The 22,448-nt window shown below is 43.8% G+C and overlaps 1 protein-coding gene across 2 annotated transcripts in view; it reads right to left on the bottom strand.

The window, feature by feature from the left end:
- Positions 1–366: 366 nt before the first annotated feature.
- Positions 367–22,448, bottom strand: part of SMYD1 (SET and MYND domain containing 1) — a 64,517-nt gene continuing 42,435 nt past the window's right edge. Inside the window, exons 5-10 of one of the 2 annotated variants that reach the window (XM_040335459.1) lie at positions 21,850–21,888; positions 15,179–15,371; positions 11,972–12,064; positions 6,786–6,949; positions 3,230–3,398; positions 367–790 (exon numbers count right to left, since the gene is read on the bottom strand). In XM_040335459.1, the coding sequence (XP_040191393.1) occupies positions 632–790; positions 3,230–3,398; positions 6,786–6,949; positions 11,972–12,064; positions 15,179–15,371; positions 21,850–21,888 (817 nt within the window). In that variant the 3' untranslated portion in view covers positions 367–631. The remainder of the gene's footprint in view (positions 791–3,229; positions 3,399–6,785; positions 6,950–11,971; positions 12,065–15,178; positions 15,372–21,849; positions 21,889–22,448) is intronic. The other variant, XM_040335460.1, reaches the window with a different exon arrangement.

Below are 22,448 nucleotides of genomic sequence, written 5' to 3'. Positions count from 1 at the left end.
GTCGGAAGCCTGTCAATCAAATAGGAACGCCCAGTCCCGAAGACCATACCCGGAAGCGGCGGAGAAGATCGCTCTCTAAAACGGTAAGTACTGCTTCGTTTTTAAAAAAACTACCCGATTCCCCTTGACAAAATGAGCATCAATCTAATCTTAAATTTTTTTTTTTGGGGTGAACTCCCACTTTAAAGAAGAGAGATGTAATTTCCAGAAAAATGAGAATCCAGTTGCATTTTCCTAGAAGGTTGTGGTTCAGCAGTAACTTTTTATAATTTGGCTCCACAGAACCCATTTTCATCTTCATCATTTATTTTCATATCCACCCTTGCAAATGATTCCAGTGGACTACAAACCACCCGTTGCGCACACTGATGTTTCCTAAACAGTCTTTATTATCTGTTGTAAAATATGAATTTGCAATTTACATACATTTGCATAAAATTAAATAAAGCACAGGGTCAGGGGACACTAAAAGCCAACTGCTCAGCAAGTTTACATCATGAAGCAGATCTAGTTATTTGTGATGTCAGAAGAGGGGGGTCCCTGTAGTTGATGCACATTGGTCAGGTCCTCCCGCTGCGTGTCTGCTAGTCCAGGAAGGTCACATGACTGGCGGACCACTCTTAAGTTCTCTCTAGGGTTTTTTATGGAACAAGGTGGTCTCGTTCTCCTTGCTCGGCTCCTGCATGACACACATGGGTTTGTTGGACAAAGCTGCTTCTCTCATCTTGTAATATACAAATTCATTCTGCTGAAACATTCTGAGCTCCATTTCTGTCTGCCCCCTCATCACCTGCCAGGAAACAATACATAGGTCAAAATATATCATATAATGGTAGCAATGTGATTGTGTAACCATAAAATGTCCATCCACAAATGGATCCCCCACAAGAGGATTAGAAGCAAAATCCATCAGGAGCTCCAGAGTATAAAAGAGAAGAGAGGCGCCTCTAAGGCCCCATACACACGAGAGAATTTATCCGCGGATACGGTCCAGCGGACCGTATCCGCGGATAAATCCTCTCGAGGATTTGCGCGGATTTCCATCCGATGGAGTGTACTCACCATCGAATAGAAATCCGCGCCGAAATCCTCTGGCGATGACGTGTCGCGCCGTCGCCGCGATGATGACGCGGCGACGTGCGCGACGCAGTCATATAAGGAATTCCACGCATGCGTCGAATCATTACGACGCATGCGGGGGATCCCCTCGGACGGATCGATCCGGTGAGTCTGTACAGACCAGCGGATCGATCCGTGGGATCCGATTCCAGCGGATAGATTTGTTGGCATGTCAACAAATTTTTATCTGCTGGAATTCGGAAATATCCGCGGATAAAGATCCGCTGGAGCATACACACCAGGGGATCCATCCGCTGAAAACGATCCGCTGAGATTTTTCAGCGGATGGATCCTCTCGTGTGTATGGGGCCTAAGTGTAGCAATATGTTGCTAAATGTTGTACCTTCATTAAATGTAGCCATATTGCTACATTTAGGGGCTCCTCTCTTCTCTTTTATGCTCAGTTGTGACATGACGCTACTCTTATATCAAGATATCACTTGTATGTCAAGTCAAAAGTTATAAAAAATGTTTGCTTGTCTTGCAAAATGATCTTAAACCAAGTTACTCTCAAACCAAGGTTTTACTGTACAGTTAAAAATTAGCTGATTCCATCTCATTAAAAACATGCATAATCTCAAAGCTATTCATAGTGGGCCAGATTCTTGTAGATCGCCGCATCTTTGCGGCGGTGTAACGTATCTCATTTACGTTACGCCGCCGCAAGTTTTACGGGCAAGTGCTTGATTCACAAAGCACTTGCCCGTAAAGTTGCGGCGGCGTAGCGTAAATCCTCCGGCGCAAGCCCGCCTAATTCAAATGATCCGGGTAGGGGGCGTGGATCATTTAAATTAGGCGCGTTCCTGCGCCGAACGTACTGTGCATGCGCCGTCCCTAAAATTTCCCGACGTGCATTGCGCTAAATGACGTCGCAAGGACATCCAGCGTCCAGCAAGGACGTCCAGGGCCAGCGCCATTCACGGATGACTTACGCAAACGACGTACATTTTAAAATGTTGACGCGGGAACGACGGCCATACTTAACATTGACTGCGCCTCATATACCCAGGGGCAACTTTACGCGTCCTATTATGCTAATTTGCATACTCGATCGGGAAAACAACGTCGGCGACACCTAGCGGCGAAAAAAAAAATTGCATTTAAGATCCGACAGCGTAAGAGCCTTACGCCTGTCGGATCTAATGGTTATCTATGCGTAACTGATTCTATGAATCAGGCGCATAGATACGACGGGCGGACTCAGAGATACGACGGCGTATCAGGCGATACGCCGGCGTATCTCTTTTGAGAATCTGGCCCAGTGTGTTTCTTGATCTATGATCTGTGATGGGCACTGATCAGCACTGGTAGGTGACATTGATAGGCAGCACTGCTAGGTGGCACTGATGGGGAACTGACTGGCACCACTGGTGGGCATTGATAGGTGGCAGTGATGGGCATTGATAGGTGGTACTGATTGGCACTGACAGGTGGCACTGGTGGTCACTGGCAGGTGGCACTGGCAAGGGGCACTGGCAGGGGGTACTGATGTCCACTAATGAGGTCGATGTCCCTTACACAGCAGCCGGTGATCGGCTTTTTTTTTTTCTCACCTTGTCAGCGCAAGGAGAAAAAAAAATGATTACCGAGCTTTGTTTAGATCACGTGACCAGCTATCATTGGCAGATAGCTGATCATGTGGTAAGGGGCCTGATCACCCGAGTCTCAGTGAATCAGTCATCACAGCGCGCGCCCTGCAGGGGGCGCGCGCAAAGGGGCCTGATCACCCGAGTCTCAGTGAATCAGTCATCACAGCGCGCGCCCTGCAGGGGGCGCGCGCAAAGGGAAGAACGTCTATTGACGTCCTCCCGGCAATTGGGGTTCCACGCTGTAGCCGTCATTCGGCTATAGCGTGGGCCCCGAGTGGTTAAACTATAAATAAAATACAAAATTGCTGTGTGCCACTAAAGTGTTCGGGTTTGGCTTGAAGAAAAGGTGGCAACCCTACCCCCAGCATGTGTACAGTAATGGAAGAACATTCACAATTTAAAACAAGAGGAGCATTGGTATGTACTAATCACAGGATATGGAATTGAATAGAGGGATTTTAGCAAATGGGTCTTTTAGGACTTTAAAAATATATGTAATTATAAATGACTGTTGTACAGACCTCCAGATCTTTGGTAATAGGGTGTGAAGGACCATGAGTAACCAGCAGAATGGCGTAGGCCTTGCAGATCATTCCGTGCCCAACTTCAATAAGCCCAGCATGCCAGTGTGTGACTCCCGCCCTCATCACCGACATCCCAAGTTGGGCATTGTTTGGGTGGTAGATTTTTCTGTTGAAACAAAAATGTATCAGTGTCATCAGGGAAATTTTTTTTTTTCTTTAGCTTAATATAATATATATGGAAAGTACAGACTTTTGATATTTTTTTTATATGTAAATATCGTTATCTTATAATAAACCTATTGGTACCCAAACAGCACTTACAGATAGGCTCCAGAACTTCAACCACATGGTATCTGCACATACTGAGGCCCAGATTCACGTAGATCGGCGCATCTTTGAGCGGGCGTAACGTATCCTATTTACGTTACGCCTCCGCAACTTAGACGGGCAAGTGCAGTATTCTCAAAGCACTTTCTCTGTAAGTTGCGGCGGCGTAGCGTAAATAGGCCAGCGTAAGCCCGCCTAATTCAAATGTGGAACAAGGGGGCGTGTTTTATGTAAATCTTCTGTGACCTGACGTGTTTGACGTTTTTAACGAACGGCGCATGCGCCGTCCGTGGACATATCCCAGTGTGCATTGCTCCAAAGTACGCCGCAAGGATGTATTGGTTTCGACGTGAACGTAAATTACGTCCAGCCCCATTCACGGACGACTTACGCAAACGACGTAAAATTTAAAAAATTCGATGCGGGAACGACATCCATACTTAACATTGGTACGCCGCATGTACACCACCATATAGCAGGGGTAACTTTACGCCGGGAAAAGCCTAACGTAAACAGCGTATCTGTACTGCAACGGCCGGGGGTACGTTTGTGAATTTGCGTATCTAGCTGATTTACATATTTCTAGGCATACATCAGCGTACACGCCCCTAGCGGCCAGCGTAAATATGCAGTTAAGATCCGACGGCGTAAGAGACTTACGCCGGTCGGATCTAATAGAAATCTATGCGTAACTGATTCTAAGAATCAGGCGCATAGATACGACCGCTCAGACTCAGAGATACGACGGCGTATCTGGAGATACGCCGTTGTATCTCCTTTGAGAATCTGGGCCTTTATATGCATTCTTCTTCAGCCCAGGAACTCCAAAGTCTGACACTGCTTGGTATAGCTGAGTGCAGGGCCCACTCCCAGTCCCTACCGCATGTCCATGTGCTAGGACATGACCCTACCAGAGTTCAGAGCAAGTGGACTGGGACATGAAGGCATCTAAATTTGTGCAGGAAACATTATCTCATACTAGTACTAGGCCGGTAATTGACAGCCACAGTTCTGTTGCCAATATGGGATTTACACCTCCACCGGTTGCAACGCTCTAAGGAAGCCATCCTGAGTCAGTAATAGGTCATGTGGCAAGACTGTAATAGCTTACATATATCCGGGGCAATGGTCATTAGTTCTAACATATTAGCTGGATTGTTGTGACCGCATTGCATACCATATTACTGTATAGCTGCTCCAGTTGGTAAAGGATATTTAAAGCAGAACAAAAGTTAAAAGCAACGGCCCAGTCGCGCCAATTAGTGTTGCTCACTAATATTCGTATTGCGAATATTCGGCTCGAATATGGCATATTAGAGTATTCGCGAATATCTCGAATTTTGCGGCCAATATTCGCTATTCCGAATATAAAAAAAAAAATTGCGAAATTTCGCTAATGCAAATTTATTGCGAACATTTTGCGAATTTCTTTTTTTTTTTCTGATTGGCTCTGATGCAAAAGAAGGGCGGAGAAAGTATTCTCGAATATTCGGAAATCGAATATTCGGAATATTTTATCAAAAAAAAAATGTTGTGAAATATTTTGACAACTGTGGTAGGAGAACTCTGATTGGCTCTGATGCAAAAGAAGGGCGGAGAAAGTATTCGCGAATATTCGGAAATCGAATATTGGTGATATTTTATCGAAATTTCGCTAATGCGAATGCGAAATTGATTGCGAGATTTTGACAACTCTGATTGGCTCTGATGCAAAAAAAGGGTGGAGAAAGTATTCGCGAATATTCGATTTCCGAATATTCGCAAATACTTTCTCCACCCTTCTTTTGCATCAGAGCCAATCAGAGTTCTCCTACCACAGTTGTCAAAATATTTCACAACATTTTTTTTTTTGATAAAATATTCCCGAATATTCGATTTCCGAATATTCGAGAATACTTTCTCCGCCCTTCTTTTGCATCAGAGCCAATCAGAAAAAAAATAATAATAATAATTCGCAAAATGTTCGCAATAAATTCGCATTAGCGAAATTTCGCAATTTATTTTTTTTTTTTAAATATCACGAATATTCGATTTTAGCGAATATTTCACGAATATTCGGCTATATATTCGTGATATATCGCGAAATCGAATATGGCGTATTCCGCTCAACACTAGCGCCAATGCATTGAAGGATCAATTTACATTACCATTCAGAATCGCACACCTCTGCACCTGCCTAGCATATCTGCATTGCTGCACACCACACCCTATATTAGTGCAGCGCTGCCGAAAATATGGTCTGCTGCAAAGCATTAGGCAGCCTATTCAATTATTTAAGCGGAGTTCCACCCAATAATGGAACTTCCACTTTTTGGATTCCTCCCCGCCTCCGGTGTCACATTTGGTACCTTTCAGGGGGGAGCAGATACCTGTGTATTCCAGGTATTTGCTCCCACTTCCGGGCATAGGTTGCCACGGCGACCTACGCCATGTCCGGCGTCTCATCCCCCCCTGCTGTCTTCTGTGATACACACATGTCCAAGAAGACAGCAGGGACCAGTGGGATCGCGAAGCATGACTCGCGCATGCATAGTAGGGAATCAGGAAGTGAAGCCGCAAGGCTTCATTTCCTGATTCCCTTACCGAAGATGGCGGCGCTTCCACCCGAGAGCCGAGGGACAGATCGGTTTTCGGGTGCCGACATTGCAGGCGCCCAGGACAGGTAAGTGTCCATATATTAAAAGTCAGCAGCTGCAGTATTTGTAGCTGCTGACTTTTAAAAAAAAAAATTCAGTGGAACTCCGTTTTAAGCTTCCTTAAAGTGATATTTAAGTCTATTGGGCGCCATCATTTGGACACAAGATACCCATGCAAGGCTGGCTTAAATCCAGTTTCTGGAGTGCACTGCATACTGGTGGTGGGTATTCACCACAAAGTGTTACTATATCACTCAGAGCGGTGGATTATTTTCCCTTAAACCCCCCTTCTTGGACACTGGGGCCGTCCGTGTGTTAGCGCTAAAACGCTGCTTGTTTTAGTGGCGCTTTAGCGCTGTGTAAGCGACACTTTTCGGTCTCTAGCAGGGCCCTTTAAGCCCGGCTAGTGGCCGAATAAGGGGTTAAAAACGCCTGTGTTGTGGTGCTTCCGAAGCGCTACCCAATCATTGCAATGGGCAGGGGCATTTTGGGAGCGCTGTGTACATCTCAGGTGGTATAGAGCAGAGTCAATCTTAAATATTTACCAAAAAAAATTAAGATTTGCATAGAACTTCACCGGTATTACTTACAAGTATCCATCTATCATCTTCTTGGCATACTCAGCAGCATCATCAAACATCTGCAGGTAAGAGAGCACTTCGGAAGCTATGCTCTGAACTCTCAGCATCTGAATGTTGGTTTCCGCCAGGACCGGTTCCTGCTTCTTCAGGCATTCCCGGCAAAGCTTAACCACCTGGTCACCAAATTGGAGACAAACACAATCTTAGTATAATCAGCTTTTAACAATGAGCCAAAGGCAATCCTGTAGAGATCTATAACATAGGTCACAACTAGGGTGACCACATGTCCCGGATTGCCCGAGACAGTCCCGCATTTTCCGGGTCTGTCCCAGGTCCCGGGCACCTTCATACATTGTCCCGGAATGAAGCTGACACAGTCACCCCCCCTCCCCTCTATCTGTTGCCCCCAAAAAAAGGCCACCACATCGCCACTTTACTCACTGACAGCACTTGTTCTGGATGGGAATGTCTGGAGAGGCACAATCCCCGCCCCCTGCTTGTGATTGGAGAAATCATAAATCCCGCCTCTTGTGTCTAAGCACAGCAGGGTGGTGTAAAGCCAGCGTTGGAACAAGGTAAAATGGGTCTCGGCCAGTCAGGACAAGTGCTGTCAGTGAGTAAAATGGCGATGCGGCTGCCTTTTTTGGGGGCGTGATCAGTGTTTCTGGGTAGAGCTTGCACCCGCCGCCCCAGCTGTGATTCATTACAGCACAAGCTGATTTTTGGGAAGAGGGTCCCTAAATGGCCGTTTGGAAATGTGGTCACCCTAGTCACAACACATGTATCAAAGCAAAAAAAAGAAAGACAATTCAGTTTGCAGAGAAGCAATTTTAATAATGCTTAAATTACCAACTTAAAAATGGAAAATTTCTTTAAATGTCAAGCCTGGAGAATTTCCTGAACCTGTTGCATCTGTACAATGTATAAAAAAAGACTACAGCGAAATTTATATTTACAAAGACTAGAAAATGCATTTTGTAATGGCAACTGAAAAACAAACAAGGCACCTCTAAGTGCAGAAGTATACAACTTTTAATATCCCCTAGAGGGTTAAAAACACTTACAAGATAGTGGATGAAACAGGCATGTACCAGGTTAGTGCGTCCAGGAGATGTTCCAGTGGCAGGGAAGTCCCAGTCTGTGATGGTAAAGCTTACAGGGAAGTCCACGAGATAACAGGCGACTTGTGCTGTGAATATTCAGAGGACACAATAAAGCTGGAGCCTGGGGATGATGTCAGAGCAATCGAGACAGAAACCAGCATGGAACACAAACAGGAAGTGTGTCATAGAGGCAGGATGCATTTGGGAACAGCTCATTGGTTCCTTCTTCAGCCAGTGACGATGGTTCCATGGTTCAACGATGGCTAAAGAAGGAACCAATGAGCTGTTCCGAAACGTGTCCCGCCTCTATGACACACTTCCTGTTCACTTCCTGTTTGTATTCCATGCTGGTTTCTGTCTCGCTTCCTCTGACGTCATCCCCAGGCTCAAGTGTCATTATGAATATTCACAGCACAAGTCGGCTGTTATCTCGTGGACTTCCCTGGAAGCTTTTCCATCACAGACTGGGACTGCCCTGCCACTCAAGCATCTCCTGGACGCACATACCTGCTACATGCCTGTTTCATCCACTATCTTGTAAGTGGTTTTTAACCCTCTAGGGGATATTACAAGTTTTATACTTCTGCACTTAGAGGCGCCTTGTTTGTTTTTCTGCTTCAATTAGAGATTGCTTGTCTCCCTGAGTGCTGCCTAAAGTGTGTAAAGATTTGCCACCCTCTCCAACACAGACTTTATCTGTCGGGATTCAAATGCTTGGAGCGCCCTGGATATACACATTTTTCTAGAAAATTTATTTTAATTGTCAATAAATATCAGCGCCCAGCTGCTTCATTCTGGCCAGGGAACTTTATCTCTATCAGACTTTTATCCCACACAAAAAAAAGTGTGGGGGTTTACCCAGTGCCGGCCCAAAACATTGTGCTGCCTGGTACCAAGAATGAAATGCTGCCCCCCACAAAAAAAATTACGCCCACCAAAATGCCCCCACATCCATTATTTTATATCATGATAACTAAAGTGGACCGATCATGGCTCTATATATGTACGTATATAGAAGTATAAAAAGGACCTGTTATGGCTCTATTCATGTATATAGAAGTATAAAGAGGACCTGTTATGGTTGTTTACATGTATAGGAGTATAAAAAGGACCTGTTATGGCTCTATTCATGCAATTAACCCCACAGTGGAGCGGAGAGCGGAACGGGAGGAGCGGTCGGGCTGCAATTAGCCCCACAGTGGAGTGGAGAGCGGAGCTGGCGGAATAGGATGGCGTGCGGTCGGCAATTTGCCGCCCCCCTGAAAGTGCTGCCTGGTACAATGGTACCATCGGGTTCCATGGTAGGGCCGGCCCTGGGTTTACCATTAAAAAAAACATTCTAGGCCCTTATCCTTGATGAGGGTCTGGTATGGATGTTAAGGTGACCTTACTCACAAAAAAACAAAATATAAGACATGGAGTTACCCCAAATTCCATACCCTTCTAGTTCTCTTTACTTCCTGTACTGTATACCTAATAAGTGTGAAGAAATCCCTCTAAAGTGAAGGGAAATCCCCTTTAGGTCAGTCGTTGCAGAAAAAATTTCCCATCTATTACTGTTCTGGTGACAACTGCAAAACGTTGGGTTTCTATCACTTGGAGACAGTGGTCTCCAGGAACAGAGAGTGGATCTCTCTAGTGGTAATACAGACAGCCAACAAAAAAACTGACAGGGGTTCTTACCCTTGCTTACTCTATACATGGCTCTCTCAATCTTTTTACTGCAGGGGAACCCCTTAAATAATGTTTGGGTCTTAGGGAACCCTTACTAAAACCAGTTAATTGGGGGACAATGTGAGAATGCTTCTTTCTTTGGTGGTCAGTAGGAAAAATGAAACCCTTATAGTGGTAGCAAAGACATAGCTAGAACCTTCAGGGCCCTGGTGCAAGAAACCATGAAACCCCCCCCCCCCCTTCCATCCGAGCCCCAGGCTTTCAGTTCTGAGAAGGCATCCATGGACATCTTCCCAGAACTCTGCCTCCCTTGTGCTCCTGGGATGCGCATCCAGCGGGCTCTGTGACCTTCAGACACAGCTGATCACAGATCATGTTAAAAGGCCAATCATAGCAGCCCTTTACCATGTGATCAGCTGATCACATGTAAACAGGCTTGCCGGTTATCGGCAGTTCTTTCCTTCCACACTTTCTGTGTGAGGAAAGGGGAGCCATTAACCAGCAAGACTGTCAGTACATTGTTTACACTGATATTCAGTGCCCTGATCATCAGTGCAGCCTATCAGTGCCCATCAGTGCAGCCTATCAGTTCTGCCTATCAGACCAGTGCAGCCTATCAGTTCTGCCTATCAGTTCCCATCAGTGCCACCTATCAGTGCTCATCAAATTCAGGTCTCCAACACAAAGACGCTGCATCATCCTCAAGGGTCCTTGCAACTGAACTCTGCTGAAACATTCATTTTGAAGTATCTCTATAGATAATCATATACACCCAGGTATATATGCACAATTCCACCAGGACTCCTATCAAGCCCTTTGCTGATAGTACCTGTTTGTACATTAGACGTATGTACTATTATTAATCTTTTGTTGTATAGAGCTGATATTATTTGTATACAGGTGTAGATCTGTTTGCTTGTACTTAATGTTATATGCTGGTTGCAGTAGTTCTTGGGCTCCCAATTACTTTGATTACTGATCCATTTCCCAGGAAAGGAATCCCTTCTGTTCACAGAGGCCCTGTCCTGGGTGGAGGCACTGCCATCTTTATCATCAAACCCACTCTTCCACTTAGTGATGGTTCTGGGTCTCTTATTTACCTACAGGTTTAGCACAATGTCTTGTTTGAGGAGGGCCATTTCTCACACCATCCCCCCAAAAGAGGGCTTCAGTAGTTTACAGAATACAGCTAGGAAGAAAGATATTCTTTGGAGCAGCTCACTGGAATTGATATGGACACTTTGTTTTGGGCAGGAGTCCCGGGTATTTTCTGTATGTGCTGAAAATTTTCGCAGCAGAAAACTTATGCAGCCATCACATTTAACCACTTGAGGCCCGCGCTATAGCCGAATGACGGCCACAGCGCGGACCTGAAAATCCAACAGGACGTCAATTGACGTCCGCCCCTTTCCTCGTTCCTTGCGCGCGCTCCCGAGCGCGCAGCGGGGAAACTCTGTGCTGGCCGTGTCCCTTGGACACAGCCAATCACAGATCGCCGTGAACGGACAATCGGAGTGGCCGTTTGCTAGGCGATCTGTGCGGCCAATGAGAGATGATCTCATATGTAAACATATAAGATAATTTCTCATTGCCGGCTCTCACAGAGACAGCATGCTGTCAGGGAGAGAGGAGACCGATCTGTGTCTTGTACATAGGGACACAGATCGGTCACCTCCCCAGTCAGTCCCCTCCCCCCACAGTTAGAACACAATACAGGTACACATTTAACCCCTTCCTCACCCCCTAGTGTTAACCCCTTCAATGCCAGCCACATTTATACAGTAATTAGTGCATATTTATAGCACTGATCGCAGTATAAATGTGAATGGTGCCAAAAATGTGTTAAAAGTGTCTGATGTGTCCGCCATAATGTTGCAGTCCCAATAAAAAAAATAATTTAAAAAAATAATTCTGTCCCCTATTTTGTAGGCGCTATAACTTTTGCGCAAACCAGTCGCTTATTGCGATTTTTTTTTTTTTTACCAAAAATACATAGAAGAATACGTATCGGCCTAGACTGAAAAAAATGTTGTGTTTTTTTTTTTAATTGGGATATTTATTATAGCAACAAGTAAAAAATATTGTATTTTTTTCCAAAATTGTGGTTCTTTTTTGTTTATAGCGCAAAAAATAAAAACCGCAGAGGTGATCAAATACCACCAAAAGAAAGCTCTACTTGTGGGGAAAAAAGGACGTCAATTTTGTTTGGGAGCCACGTCGCACGACCGCGCAATTGTCAGTTAAAGCGACGCAGTGCCGGAAGCTGAAATTTCACCTGGGCAGGAGGGGGGGTATATGTGCCCAGTAAGCAAGTGGTTAAAGACTTGTAGCTACAACACATTGCATTTTCGTTCTTGGGCTTAGTTATCCTTTAACAAGTGCTTTTACTTTAGTTCTAAAAATTTACCGTATACCTACCTCATGGTATGCCCCTTCAGAGCGGGCTTTATCAATCTTTTCCATCGTATTCACTGAGAATTGTATAACCTCCTTAACGACACTTTCTGAAGGCTGCAAAAGGAAAACAAATGTTTACAGTGGCCCATAGCATCAGGATTCAACATTTACCAAACTGATAGCAATCAGAAAGATTATAGTTTTTAAACTTTGCTTTGGACTTCAGCTTTGCTCTTTTCAGTCTCATAGGACAAAGCTGTTCATTTATGTAAAATGTTTCCCAACATTGTTTCAGTTATGTGTATGAGAGAGCTGCATAAAATAGCATTACATGTTGTATTTTGTACATATTGTATGTTTGTACAGTAAAACCTTGGGATTGCGAGCATAATTCGTTCCAGAAGCATGCTTGTAATCCAAAGCACTTGTATATCAAAGCGAATTTCCCCATAAGAAATAATAGAAACTCAGATGATTTATTCTGCAACTAATTATTCATAAGTCCTTCAGTTTAAAGTCCATTTAAAAAGATTATAGCAATGTGACCAGGTTGTGTACTCATAAAATGTCCATCCACAAATAGAAGCCTCCCCAAGGGGATTAGAAGTAAAATCCAGAACGAGCTACAGAGTATAAAAGAGAAGAGAGGAGCCTCTAAATGTAACAATATGTTGCTAAATGTTGTACCTTCATTAAATGTAACCATATTGCTACGCTTGGAGGCGCCTCTCTTCTCTTTTTTACTCAGTTGTGACATGACGCTACTCTTATATCAAGACATCGCTTGTATATCAAGTCAAAATTTATTAAAATATTTAGCTTGTCTTGCAAATCGCTCTCAAACCAAGTTACTCTGAAACCAAGGTTTTTCTGTACCCCTCTCTCTCACCCCCATCTCTCACCCCTCTCTCTCATCCCCTGTCTCTTAGCCCCCCTCTCTCTCTCACCCCCTCTGTCTCTCAGTCCCTCTCTCTCACCCCCCTCTGTCTCCTACCCCCTCTCTCTTAACCCCTCTCGTTCTCTCTCTCACCCCTCCCATCTCTTTCTTATCCTCCCTCTCTCCCACCCCTCTTCTGACTCTCATCTCTCTCTCAAGCTCACCCCATCTCTCACCCCCCTCTCCCTCACCCTTCCCTCTCTCTCTCACCTCCCATTGTTCTCTTCCCCCACCTCTCTGTCTATCATATCTACTCTGTCCCTCACACCCCCTCTATCTCTCACCCCCTCTATCTCTCACCCCCTCTATCTCTCACCCCCTCTTTGTTTTTCATCCCTCCCTCTCACTCACCTCATTCTCTGTTTCTCACCCCCCTTCTCTTCCCCCCTTCTCTCTCTCTCTCTCTCTCTCTCTCTCTCTCTCTCTCTCTCTCTCTCTCTCTCTCTCTCTCTCTCTCTCTCCCTCTTCCCCCTCCTTCTCACCTCCTTATCTCTCCCCCACCTCTTGCCCCCTCCTCTTTCCCATCTCTCTCATTCTCTCCTATTGCTATCTCTCCTTCCCCCTCCTTCTCTCTCTCCCTCCTCCTCCCTTCTGGCTATTTCCCTCCACACTCTCTTCCTCTCTAAATTTTTAATGGGAGTTTCTAGCATATTTCAGGTTCTCAGTAAAAATGTGTTATGTCAGTAGATTTTCCATGTTTTGTCAGTAAAATAAAAAAAAAGTTGTGGGGGTTGGCAACCCTGTCACAAATGAGCTGAGTGGGAGCTGAACGGCCACACAAGGCAATTAACCTTTTAATCATCAGGCATTTTTACTGTAATATGTAACTCGCAGGCTTAACCTACAGCCTCCGAGAACCACACCCAATGTTTGCTGTGGAACACTGCGTGCTCTGCACTTCTTCCCTGTGGTATTAGGGCCCAAATTATGATTTCACACACAGGCCAACTGCTTTCATAAAATGCCCCTGGCTGCGTCATAAAGATGGCTGCGACATGGCAAACACCTTTGAACCTGGAAGTGCCCAGCAGATTCTATGGAAAGAAGCCGGGATCTTCCATGCAGGCTATGCTGCAATATATACAGTACCTGTATTTGCCAGGGTATAAGACGACTGGGCGTATAAGACGACCCCCTAATTTTCCAGGAAAAATTTTGGTTTTGGGATATACTCGCCATATAAGACTACCCCCTTCCTACTAGTCTTTCTGGAAGCTGAGGGGTAGCCAGAACAACCGCTGACAGAAACAACCTCTGACAGAAACAGGCTTTTTTCAAATCTCACTGTGCCATTACATTACATGCCTCACTGTGCCATTACATTACATGCCCCCACTGTGCCATCACTTGCCCCCACTGTGCCATCACTTGCCCCCCACTGTGCCATCACTTGCCCCCCACTGTGCCATCACTTGCCCCCCACTGTGCCATCACTTGCCTTCACTGTGCCATCACTTGCTCCCACTGTGCCATCACTTGCCCCCACTGTGCCATCACTTGCCCCCACTGTGCCATCACTTTCCCCCCACTGTGCCATCACTTTCCCCCACTGTGCCATCACTCACGTTTTGCAGATTTCAGTCTCCGTCTGCTGCGAGCGTTCATGATTTGAAAGCCGCACCTTCTCCGCAGACTGTCCTGTAATAGGCGGAACACAAATTTTCCCAGCAGCGCCTCTGTTCAGTGTTCCGCCTATCACAGACGTTCTCTCGTCCGAGGATGAGAAGGCATCCGTGATAGGAGGAACACAGAACAGAGGCGCTGCTGGGAAAATTTGAGTTCCACCTATCACAGGACAGTCTGCGGAGAGGGCGCGGCTTTCAAATAATGGACAGTGGCAGCAGACGGAGACTGTCACCGGCGTATAAGACGACCCCCGAATTTGGATGCATTTTTTTGCATCCAAAAAGTCGTCTTATACGCCGGAAAATACGGTATCTAAATGCCCCCTCAATGTAGCTGAACTGCAATATGAAGATGTGGATTTGTGTGGGTGTGGCTTGAGAGTGGGGGCACCATGATCTTCTATTGCCCAGGTGCCCCATGAGTTGTCAGTCTGCCTCTGGTTGCAAACCTGCAGGGAGATGTCTTCTCCAATAAACTATAAAGAAAAAGTGTAATACTAGGCAGCCCCCCTCTTGGAGTAGAACAGGATAGTCGCCTGCCTCTTCAGCCTACTAATCTACACAGTATTTAAAAACAAAATAAAAAATCTACACAGTATGCATTTTTAATACGTTTTGATCTAAAACAGAACTGAGCATAGATCAAACGAATATCAACACTCCTACCTTAGTTTCATCATCTATGACAGCCAGCAGTAGATCATCCTTAGTCTTCTTTGTGCAGTGCTCACACGTGCAGTCAAAATAGTACTGTTTCTTCAGCTGTTGTCTTCTATCTTCACTGAGGTTAAGGAAATCTACGTAAGACACGTTGAGTTCTTCTCCCTTGTTGATCTTTCCAAGAGCACGAAGCTCAATTCTGTAATTGCCAAAAATGAGAGATCAGAAAAAATGCCTGTAGGAACCTTTGGGACGAGTTCAAGAGTGCGTCCACCCTTGGCATTCCAGCTAGGGGCACCATGCATTACTGTGACTGCAAGAGGGCTGAAGGTAGTCAATCCCATAACAAGAGTCTTTGGAGTTACTTTAAGAGGACCTGTACCATTTGAAAAATCTTACTCATCAATCTTAGTGTTTATGCAAGTTTTCCCATTTTTATATCATTATTTTTTTGCCAAAGACTTTTAGAGCTACCTTTTGTAGACTCCTCTACTGAGACTATAGAGTAAATTTAACAAAATTCTATTTTTTTTACTTTACTCACTCATTGCAGTAAATAAATTAAAGGTGAACTGTATACATCTAAAACACCATATAATGCATCTTAAATAGTGTATTTTTCCCTAATATATCATTCCAATATCAATCCTTTACTAACTCAATTTTCTGTTTAAACATTGCCGAGGAGTCTGGGTGCAATATACAGGTCTGCAACCTGTATATTACAGTTCTCCAGTATGTTGCCCCTTGCTGAGGTTTACATTTATAAACATCCACTATTTAAGAGCCACCAATTGTCACTTTGGACAATTGTTAGTACTTAATCTTAGATGGCAATGAGAGCTCTGGTCCCCACTGATTTTTGGAATCCAATCTAAGTGTTTCGGGATGTCAGTCAAGGCTTGGTGATTATATGCTGGCTGGAGGCTTCATTGATCAAATAAGCCTTCAGCTGCAGATAGCACTGCAGCCTAAAGGTGGCATTGTGACTCTGTTAATATTGTAATTGCCGGTTACAATTACAATATTAAAAAATAATAATTTAATTAAAAAAAATTGAAAATTTATATATTTACATGCTTGTACATGCATTAGTCTATAACAAAGAAGAGCATTTAAAAAAATTAATAAACAGTATACTAAATAAAGGCCTCATACATTGTTGGGACACCTTCAGTGAACACAGAAGTCTGATTGGTACCTCTTAATTTAATAATTTCTGAAAATAAGTTCTATTAAAATGTTTTATAACTTTATAAAACTGATTGATGAATAACATACGGTACTTCAAAAGAGACAGGTCCATTTTAATGGGTCAGTCAAACCCAAACTGATATACTTGCTCCTAGTAGATGCCCGTTGCTTGAATTAATACACACGTCCAAAGTCCCTCAGGTACATGGATACTGACATCTTCTGCACCCAAGTTTCCAGGTCTAGCCACCTATCACAGTCATTGCAAGGGTGTTATAATTTCACAGGATCATTGAAATAGTTTACAATGTGCAGAATGCAACATGAAGAGTAAAACTCAATGGTGGAGGGAGTATAGCCAATAAGACTGAAGTTTCCAATATACATTTAAGACAGTGGTGGGTCATACAGCCTAACGTCATCTACCCATAACCATAATAAATGGGTGAGTTGAAAATCTTTTATGGTTTAGTCAACCCAAAAGAGATATTATTGTATTAGCGTGAAGAAGGTTGAGTCACTTAGTGGTTGCCTGATATATCTCTTGGTGATTTTAGTTTACATATCTCCCTGCCGTAGTTCCTACCTCTGTTGCTGTCTATTTTTTGTTTTTGGTATTCTTGTCCACCTTTAAATGTTCCACTCCTCCTGTTGCTTTATCCACAATAAATAAATTCACACAGAGAGAATGGGACCTCCTCATAATTGTTGCAGCAGGTGTACAGACCTGGGATTTTAAGAGAGACCTCACCTCACATCTAAATCTTTTAGTTCTCCAGCTTCTACTAAAGCTGAGATATATCAGTTTTGGGTAGACTGACCTTTTAAGTGAGTATTAGTTGTGAATCCTGCAAGCATGCATCATCAATGGGACATTCTCTTTACCATCCAAGTCCATTGTCCGAACTCTCAAAGTCATTCAAAATATATTATGCAAAAATAAATCCATCCTTTGGGCATTCTTATTGTTTTGCACCATTTACATTCTTTTTTCATACCTTTTGCATTGTAATGAAACAAACAAACAAACAAACAAAAAAAAAAACACATCCCCAAAAATTCGGACAGGGTAACTAAAATTCTAGGATACATATCACAAACATGGCCTTTGCCATTCCAACATGTCAATTCAGATCTGCAAGGAAAGGATTAGCGAGTACATTCTGTGAAAATGTTAGTGAAGGATGTTTAAATGGATTACATGAGTTACAGAAGTTTAATCACAGTGTTATTAATATAATAAACTATCTTTACAAAAATGGCAGAGATACTTATACAATGTACATTTTTTATGAAACCCTTTAAAATTGTCATTGTGCCCCTAGTAGCCACCATCACGATATCTGGATGATTCTAAAACAAAAAGTAAAAGTTGGTGGATTGAGACTCTTGCCCCGTACACACGACCGAGTTTCTCAGAATTCAGCCAGAAACTCGATCAGAGCCGTATTCTGCCGAGAAACCCGGTCGTGTGTACACTTTTGGCCGAGGAAACCGACGAGGATCTCGTCAGGCCAAATAGAGAACATGTTCTCTATTTCCTCGTTAGTCAATGAGGAAACTTGGCTCGCCGAGATCCTCGGCGGCTTCACAAGCAACTCGACGAGCAAAACGATGTGTTTTGCCCGTCGAGTTTCTCGAACGTGTGTACGGGGCCTCACACTCTGTTTCCTTATATCTCTTAGGCCTCGTACACACGACAGAGTTTCTCGGCAGAATTCAGCGAGAAACTCGGTCAGAGCCGGATTCTGCCGAGAAACTCTGTCGTGTGTACACTTTCGGCCCGATGGAGCCGCCGAGGAACTCGTCGAGAAAATAGAGAACACGTTCTCTATTTTCTCGTTGTTCTATGGGAGAACTCGGCCCGTCGAGCTCCTCGGCGGCTTCAGGGCTGAACTCGCCGAGGAACTCGACGTGTTTGGCACGTCGAGTTCCTCGGCCGTGTGTACGAGGCCTTACAGAGATACCAATGGTGAGAAATTTCTGATGGAGTTACAGAATACTGAAAATGAGTAGCACTAGGATGCAGCAATTGTGAAGCTGGAGTCCCTTAGTGATATACGGTAAGTAGAGTTGACTTTATTAAATAGGACTGAAACATTCCACAAAAAAAATCTCCTGCTCTCCCAATTTTCTTAATGAGACTCTATCGCCAGACCATTCTTTCAACCAAAAAAATTCTATAAGATTACATGTGCATTTAATGTGTTTTATGCATGTTTTTTTAACTGTAAAGGTCTCGCTTGTGTAGGCTTTCAAAAGCCCTGTGACCGCTGCTGTGTGCCGCCATCTTAGACTCAAGTGACACATTCTATCAGTAGTTCCCAAAATGGGGAAAACAACATCTAGGGGTTATGGGACAAAAATTAAGTAAGGATAGGCCAAACAGCGGGTTTACCGCCACCCATCCCCACCTAAACACAACAATGCAGCGACACAGGGATCTACAATGCTTTTCTTCCTAGCCGCAAGAAAAATTAAACAGCATGTGACATTTGGCAGGCAGTGCTGTCGCCAATGCAACTCATCCAAGTGAATGCAGCTGTGGTGCAACTGAGTGCCATGCACGCAGTTGCAGTGTTGTGGGTCAGCATTTTCAGGGTTAAAGTAGGTGGTGAAGAGGCACATATCACCTCCCCACCGCCTGTCATATGCCTATGAAAAGCGGTCCTCCACTGATCACTTTTCATTAGGGCCAGCAAGCAAGACTGCATGTGTGAACAAGACCTTAAAGCAGAGGTTCACCCTAAAAAAAAAATTCTAACATTACATTGTGCTTACTTCCAACATTGACAGTATGCTGATTTTTTTTTATTTTTTTGCTGTACATACCGTCGTATAGCTATTTCCACCCCCCCCCCCCCCCTGGGCGTTCCTATGCAGAGGCTAAGTGATTGACGTGATGACAAAAATTTCCCCCCGCCGCATAAGGCGCGTCACCAGTTTCCGAAAGAAGCCGAACGTTGGTGCGCAGGCGCCGCATAGCGCCGTATGGAGCCGACTCGCAGTTCAGCTTCTTTCAGAAACTCGTGACGCGCCTTATGCGCCGGGGGAAGTTTTTGTCATCACGTCAATCACTTAGCCTCTGCATAGGAACTCCCGCGGGAGCCACTACTCGGAAGCCGGGGGAGGGAAATAACTATACGACGGTATGTACAGCAAAAAAAAAAATCAGCATACTGTCAATGTTGGAAGTGAGCACAATGTAATGTTAGAAAAATGTTTTTAGGGTGAACCTCAGCTTTAAAGTGTAATGCCTGGTACACACGGCCGGTTTTCCCACCGGCGGACTTTGGCCAGCCGGTTTTTGGCCGTTTTCCTATGGGAAAAACTGTGATGGAGCATACACACGGCCGGGATTCCTGGCCAAAGCTCCAATGCAGTTTTCCTGTCAGAAAAACCGTCCGTGTGTAAGGGGAAAGACTGCCCAAGCAGGTTCTCGGCTTTCCCCTTGGGATTTCCGACAGGAACTTTTCCCGTCGGAAATCCCGCATGTGTATACGGGGCATTAGTCGTGGCACAATACAAAATGCAGTACATCTTTGCTATTCATGTACATTTCATGTTTATCCCCTTAAACACCTTGCAAATACAGAAAAATACCTGTTGATTTATCACAAAATACACTCAGCTCCTGATCGGGAGCCAGTCAACCACTGTTTTTCCAGCATGCACGTCTGACAGAAGCCGGCCGAACGGCTAGCTTCTGTCAGACGTGCATGCTGGAAAAGCACCGGCAAATGTCATCCGACATTTGGTCCGTGTGTAATAGGCTTTAATCCAGTTGTGGACTAACAACACACAGCATTTTTGTGATGTCAGTAAATTGCGGGAAGGCAAGCCTCTTTGAGATAACACAGGAAATGTGCACAGGATAGCTCTGAAACGATGGACAGGTATTTTTTTAACTTATCAAGCAGATACCTTGCATAGCTATATTTAATAGACCAAAGGACAGCAATGAGATAAGCCCATTGTTAGAGATAAAAATCATTTCAACCATTCCCTACTCTATTAAAAAAAAAAGTTGGGCTTTACATACACTTAAAGGAAAAGTACAGCCAAAGCTGTACTTCTCCAATGGATCACAGAGCCAGTCCAGGATCAGGCAAGATCACGACAATCGAGTCAGGATCCACCCACATGCCTGGACCGACTCCCAGCAAGCCGATGAGAACCTGAGCCAGCCTCTTCTGCACCCTCCAGTGAGCATGAGGGGGGGGCAGAGCAGATAGCTGCTGATTGACCAATCGGACCGATGCTGCATCCACCATGTAAGTAGGAATCTTAAACCTAGGTAAGTATCAATCTTAAAAAAAAAAAAACATACATCTATTTTAAATCAAGTCAATCTGTGTATCACCTCTTATTAAGGTGGTCATTTTGTCCTATACATGATCTAGTTATTTAATTAACTAGAATTGTATTTCCATTCTACAATCAAAAAGGGTTTTCAAAACTGTTCTTTCCCATGACACTTTGATATGGCCTAAGGTAAACATATATAATTTCATTTAGATACACTCCCTAAAAACAGCTTCCTCCACCAGTTTTGTTATTTACACTACAGAGTAGATATAACAGATGCAAAGAGACCAAAGACATCTTTCTATTCTAAGTTAGGCTTGGTAGTCAAGTTATTCCTTTTTTAGTAAGTTTATTGGTGTTAGAAATTATCGTTAATGGGAAAGGAGCAGATCAGTAGGTGACTAATGCCGCGTACACACGATAATTTTTCGGCAAAAAAAAAAAATTCGAACATGCTGCATTTTTTAACGTCGTTTTAAACGATGTCGTTTTTCGGGTTGTAAAAAATGATCGTGTGTGGGCTAAAACGATGTTAAAAACCCGCGCATGCTCAGAAGCAAGTTATGAGATGGGTGCGCTCGTTCTGGTAAAACTACCGTTCATAATGGAGTAAGCACATTCATCACGCTGTAACAGACAGAAAAGCGCGAATCGTCTTTTACTAACACGGAATCAGCTAAAGCAGCCCAAAGGCGAATGGAACTTCCCCTTTATAGTGCCGTCGTACGTGTTGTACGTCACCGCGCTTTGCTAGATCATTTTATTAAAACGATGGTGTGTGGGCAACGTCGTTTTAATGATGAAGTTGGAAAAACGTTGTTTTTTCAACATGCTGAAAAACGTTTTTTTCCATGCTGAAAAATGATCGTGTGTACGCGGCATTAGACTCATTTATTTTTCAAAACCTGTATTGACAACAGCTCATGCTTTCAGATGATATGATGTTACTGTGCACCCAAGGAGTCATTGAGGTGGGAGGTGCAATGCATGAAACATAGGGTAAGATTAGAACGGGATGGTCAGGCTTCAGAAAGAACAGTATTAATGGTGGTCCCAAACATGGATACAAATATGGAGGAGGTGATGGGAATCTGGGGACTAGGACATGGAGTGGGTTATTGGGTCCATGTGATGGGGAGTGAAGGTTGGACAATGATTCGTGGACACCGACCCACCTCATCTGTGTATGAAACATTGATTTTACAGCCTCATGACTGAAAAACAAAAAAAGAGTCTACAATGCATATTGGAACAAGAGCTTCAATTAAAAGGGTGGGATCATGGGATCACTAAGGCATTCACGATTAACAAAGGCTATGTATCAATTCAGCTTCTTTTTTATATGCTTTGACGCAAAATATTTTCAGTAGCTCAAATGATTTTGGTTTAGATACTCACTGCTTTCTAGAAATCGAAATACCTACAATTTGTATAATACATAATAAAAATAATAAATAGTTTTACTTTCCTTATGCATGATACATAGCCCGTAACATTCAATTTAATTACCTCAATCATAATAGTAATATATAAACATGATAGAGCATACGTTTTTTATTTGCACAACTATGACTTCAGATTAAACATTACAAATTTTTGTCTCTTATATTCTTTATTATTTTCAAAGTCCCATATGTTCTGGCTAAAAGGAAACTCAAACCTTTATAAGATTTGTAATGGTTGGTGTAACGGAATGGCCCGTGACACCCAGAGACCTTTGAAGGATGTGGGGTACTCCTGTGCCAGCGTCACTAATGACTCTTGGGTCTAGGGT

This window comes from Rana temporaria, chromosome 1 (assembly GCF_905171775.1).
Source record: "Rana temporaria chromosome 1, aRanTem1.1, whole genome shotgun sequence".
Classification (NCBI taxonomy): domain Eukaryota; kingdom Metazoa; phylum Chordata; class Amphibia; order Anura; family Ranidae; genus Rana; species Rana temporaria.
Note: the sequence above shows the minus strand (reverse complement) of the source record. Positions and strands in the feature narration are given on the sequence as shown.